Source organism: Borostomias antarcticus, assembly GCF_949987555.1.
Source record: "Borostomias antarcticus genome assembly, chromosome: 26".
Classification (NCBI taxonomy): domain Eukaryota; kingdom Metazoa; phylum Chordata; class Actinopteri; order Stomiiformes; family Stomiidae; genus Borostomias; species Borostomias antarcticus.
The window spans coordinates 10190821-10196345 of record NC_140259.1 but is presented as its reverse complement, the minus strand read 5'-3'; the positions used below and the strand labels follow the sequence as shown (position 1 = coordinate 10196345).

The 5525-nt window shown below is 47.0% G+C and overlaps 1 protein-coding gene across 1 annotated transcript; it reads left to right on the top strand.

Annotated features, from left to right (window-relative positions):
* Positions 1–1338: 1338 nt before the first annotated feature.
* Positions 1339–3481, top strand: LOC311326272 (uncharacterized protein; the record flags this gene model as incomplete). The annotated part of the gene is made up of 1 exon (XM_084459145.1): positions 1339–3481. The coding sequence occupies one exon, from the start codon at positions 1339–1341 to the stop codon at positions 3301–3303; it is 1965 nt and encodes a 654-aa protein (XP_084315271.1). The 3' UTR covers positions 3304–3481.
* Between the last annotated feature and the right edge of the window lie 2044 nt (positions 3482–5525).

Below are 5525 nucleotides of genomic sequence, written 5' to 3'. Positions count from 1 at the left end.
GAGAAGCTTCCCTACGGAGTTAACCTGGAAATTAAGACTCACATACAGTACAGTCTCACAATCTCATCAAAGGTTTCAATATTGTTACATAACTAATGATGGCAGTTATTATTCATGTGAATCTGTATTGATACGATTGACGATTCCTACCCAGATAGCAAGCGGATGTGTAATAATTCTGGGCCATATATGGGCCGGAACTAAGCCACAAGGGCCAGATCTGGCCTGTATATGGCCCAGATCCGCTTGCTATCTGGGTATAGGTTTTTGTCTAAAGAATTGAGCTCGTGAGACATTTAATCTGTGATGGGTTGTTGATACATGATTACCTCAAACCTTGCTAAAATCACTTCAACAGGTTGTTACCTCAGGCAATGATAATGTAGGATATATCTTTCTTTCCACACTCATCAACTGCACTGTTTTTGATTATGTAAAATAAAGATATGTCTAAATACATACTGTATTTGTTCAGTAGTGTTAATGGGAGCTGTTTCACTGGCTTGTCGGAAAACAATGGCTAGTTTTGATAAGGTTCTGTAAGGTTCTGAGCTACAGAGTAAACAGCTTGGACCATCTGAGAGAGGAACTCTAGTTACACACTAGTAACCAGGAGCACTGGAGGTATAGCAGAATATACTACAATCAATTAAGCAATTAATCAGCCAACCAATCAATTCGTTTTTCCCATTAGGAAAAGTAGAGTCTGCAGAAATATGCTCCCAGGATTTTTTATTGACACCGAGGTGACGTTTCGGGCTGCAAGCCCTTCTGCAGACTTTTTCCCCCATGAGCCCCCACTAAAAAGTGTTTAAGCGTGGACAACACACGCAGCCCTCTGTAATGTCACAGAGAAGAGGGGCGATAATCCAGGTAGCACAGCATTCAGCTGAGCACAGTAGACGCACTGACAGTGGAACTGCATCTCTCACCCAAATTCACCCAGTGAACAACAGCACAGGCTTGTGGTCGGTCTGTGTGCAAGACCAAGATAAGCTCTACGGAAATAGACACGCATCCTCTGTGCCTTCTAAATACCAGTTATAAGGAACACCAGTGTCACTGTACAAGTAGACCGCAGCCGTGTGTCTCGTTTGAAAGGTTGGTAGACGATCTACTGCTATTTTATGTGTTAACATTTTATATGTTATTCTGTTTTAACATGTACAAATCAATTAACATTTTTGTTAAGTTATGAAGTTTATTTGTTGTCAATTTCTAAAACCAGAGTAGGTTGAAGATATACTGAAGGGTCAAATACAGTATAGTCAATATTAGCTGGTGATGAACTTATTGGATGTATTCAGTTTGACTCCTAACCATTTCCATTCAACAGACATGTGGCTGGTAATCATCCTCCTCCTCAGCCATGGGGCTGGTACTCATCCCCAGACCCCGAACTGCCCCGACAGCTGCGTATGCAACCGTGAGGGGGCAGTCAAATGTGAGGGTGGTATCACCGATGTGCCTAAGCTGCCCAGCAACACTTTCCTCCTGCAGCTCGGTAATACCGACATGACCACCCTGACGGAACAGAGCCTGGTCAACCTGACCCTCATGCTGCGTTTCAGCGTTACCCACAGCCTCGTGAACACCATCCACCCCGACGCCTTCTATGTGGCCCCCCAGCTTCTGTCGGTCAAGCTGTCCTCCAACAACCTCACCAGCCTCCCGCCCAGCGTCTTCAGACCCCTGGTCGACCTGGAGCAGCTGCACCTGGATGGGAACCGTCTGGAGTCGATCCCCCCCTTGCTTTTCGAAGGTCTAACTAAACTCAAAGAGCTTGACCTCTGCAGCAACGCCATCGGCAGCCTGGCGCCGGACGTCTTCGGAAGCCTCGGCAACTTGCGCTTCCTCAACTTAGGGAAGAACTCCATACGAGAGCTGTCTCCCTCCATCTTCCGGCCGCTGAGGCGCCTGCAGTTCCTCGTTCTCTACAACAACCAGCTGGAGAGGATAGAGGGCGGGGCCTTTGACGAGCTGGCCAACCTCTTGCAGCTGAAACTCGATCATAATCAGATCGCCAGCCTCCCGCCTGAGGTGTTCTGGGCCTTGGGGAACCTCAACTACCTCAGCCTGTCGTCCAACAAGCTCCAAGGTGTCCCGGCGAAGACCTTCTACCACATGCCCCTACTTGCCAAGCTCACCCTCTACAACAATCCTTTGCAGTCGCTGCCTGACCAGCTTATGGGCCACATGCCCTTGATTAGCAGCTTCTACCTGTATGGTACCAAACTTACCACCGTCCCCTGGAACCTGTTTGCTAACATGAGCCACCTGCAAAGCCTCTCCTTCAATTTCAATCACAAGCTGAGAGAGCTGCCTTCAGACTTGTTCTGCTGCTTGCCCAGCCTCCAGAAGCTCTCGTTGAAGGCCAACGACCTCCAGGAACTAGACAGTGACCTGTTTTCCAGACTCACGGACATGAACACCCTGCAACTGAATGACAACAAGCTCCACTCCCTCCCAGAGGATATCTTCAGAGGTCTCCCCAAGTTGGCGAGCATTGAGTTGAAGAACAACCATCTCAAGACTCTTCCCGGGGAGATTTTCTCCTCAAATGGGGGGTTAAGGGTCGTGTCTCTGAGTGGCAACCCATGGGACTGCACTTGTAGCATCAGAGGTATTGTGGCTTGGATCAGAGGTAATGAAAGTGTGGTGAGTGACAAGGAGAACGTTACGTGCCAAAGTCCACCGTTCCATGCATTGGGGTCATTGCGCGATGAGGACTTTTTAATGTGTGATGCTACCACGCCCTTAACCTACCGACCCACCGACCCAACTAAGAAAACATCTCCTATAACTAAACCATTTGTTACCAGGGAGACCACACAGGTGTTAAGATACAAGCCAGCTACCATACCCACCACCACGGCCAACACCATATCTCCCACCATGCCCACCACCACATCAACCACAACACCAACACCAATCTCAACCGCAACCTCACGGACAACCCCAGACATTGTGCTTTTGGATGAGACCGACGACCCATTCCAGCCTATCACCGAAGCTCTCCCAGTTCGTTACTCCCACGCCCTCACCTCCCCTCCCTTCCATGACCGCCTGGTGGTCGGACAGGGACCTGAGTTCGTCCACCACAACCGCAGGAGGGGCTGGGTGTACGTGTGGAGCCTTCCCTCTGACGGAGCCTCAGGTGGGCTCCTCATGGCACTGCACGTCCTGCTGGTAGCCATGGGTGTGGTTCTGATTCTGGGGACCATTTATGGAACATATCGCTTACAGAGGGTCATGGGGGAACTCGGCGCCGGAAGCATGATCCACAGGAAACACAGCCTATAATCAGACAGGAAGCAGAAGAGCACAAAGTGTAGCCTCAACATGTTTAATTGTGCTACAGTACCAACATGTGTTTTCTAACGTCGCATTTACGATTTAGCTTTTGGGTAGAAAATATCACTGTCATCTTTTTGAAAATTGTATTAATATCTGTGATGTTTCTAGAAGTTTACTTATAATTTTTTTGTCTCATCTTAGTGGTCTAAACCTTAATCTACATGGAATTCCTGGAAGATAGAACTTAGCCAAATACAATAGCTTTCGCAGCAAAACTCTGAGGTAAATGTGCTTACAGTAACCACAATCTCTCATTTACAGTAGGGCCTACACGTCTGTCACTCTGTAGAGAGAATATTTGACCACGCAACCATATGTTATCGTGACCATGTCAATAATAAAAATGAGTGATTCAACACAAAAGGCTGAGGTTTTCATCTCTTCAGTTCCTTAGTTCATACGATTACAATCCAGTGTCTAGTCAAGAGTGGAAGGTGTCCTACAGTTCTTATCTAAACCATGGGTCCCGTAATAACTGATAAACACCCCCTCTACGCTGTTTGGATCTGATTCATGGAAAAGCAAATGCTCCTTCCTCAGAGAACGGTCACAGTTCAAATGCAGTAGCAGCTTTTAAAACAGCAACAGAAACAGGAACTTCTAGAACACTCTCTTCTCTTTCTCAATATCAGTCATGCTTTCCACATTTCCTTTCCAAGACCCTGTAATTTTAGTACGCAAACCTCGATAGCACATAGTTAATTCCCTATGAGTTTGAAGAAGATTTGAAGCAACAACATTATCATAATGTCTCAGTTGTTCAAAAGAACCATGAGAAATAACTTACTTGTACCTTTACCTTAGTTTCCACAATTATTGTTCGTTGCTGAAAATGATACATCTATTAAGCTTTTCCCCTCTCATTCTCAGTGCAAAACAGAACTCTCACTCCTCAACTCTAACTCAGGAAATCATCAACTTTTACAGTACACTTGCTTCTAGTGGTTTCATTTTAGTCCTGAAAAAGGCAAAACTAAAAAAACAATAGGATAACAAATGCCAAAAATTCCATGGTGAGTAAACGATCAAAAACAAAAGAGAATGAATTGCTGGGAAGCTGAAAAGCACCCAAGTTCATCACTATGGAGACGGGTGATTAAGCCTTTCCAGTACACTGAGCTGAACATAACCGTCAGCATTCAAACTAGCCTCCACACACACACACACACACACACTCATGGGATGAGTAATGAGAGAGCTTTAAAGACTGTTAATGTGGACAAAGTTGGATTGGTCATCTGTTATTCTGTGTTGTACATACCGTACTGTGCTTGGTGAATACTATCTATGTTAGTCATATCTAACAAAAACATCACACACTAATTAAGAATGCGTCTACACAAAATGGGTAAAAGTGGGAGGACAGTACTGTATGCTGATGCTCAGAAAAAACAACGTTTTCACACGTAGATGGCCATGGACTGGTGGTAGGAGGGAGTTGTAGTTCCTTTCATTGCCCTGTATGCTACATTAGTACCAGAGTTTTAAGCTGGATGCGAGCCGCTACAGGGAGCCAGTGTAGAGAACGGAGGAGGGAAGTTGTGTGGGAGAACTTGGAGTGGTTGAACACCAGGCGAGCTGCAGCTTTCTAGACGAGCTCCAGAGGTTTAATGGCTGACGCCCGGGGATGTGCAGTAGTCCAGGCGGGAGATGACCAGGGCCTGGATGAACACCTGCACCCTTTCATCAGTGAGGAAAAGGGTGAATCCTCCTGATGTTGCAGAGCAGGAATGTGCAAGACGGTGTATCCGATGTGATATGTGTTGAGAATGACAGTTGGTTGTCCAGGGTCACACCCAGATTCCTTGGTGTCACTACTGTGTCATTACTGTGTCGTTGGCGGTGAGGTTGCGGTGCGGCCAGCCATTCCCTGGGAGGAACAGGGACAGCTGCTCCATCTTGTCCAGATTGAGCTTGAGCGGATGTGTCGCTCTCCACTCCGAGATGTCAGCCAAGCACGCAAAAATGTGTCAGAGGGGGGAAAAAACAGGACCAGCTGTCATTGGCATAGAAATAGTAGGAGAAGCCATGCGAGCGAATTACAGAATGCAGAGATGTGGACGGGAAAAGGAAAGGACCAAGGACTGACACTTGTGGAACTCCCGTAGTCAGCCTCCATGGTTCCGACACGGTGGGGAGGGTGGGGAGAGAAGAGATGGGGAGGGTGG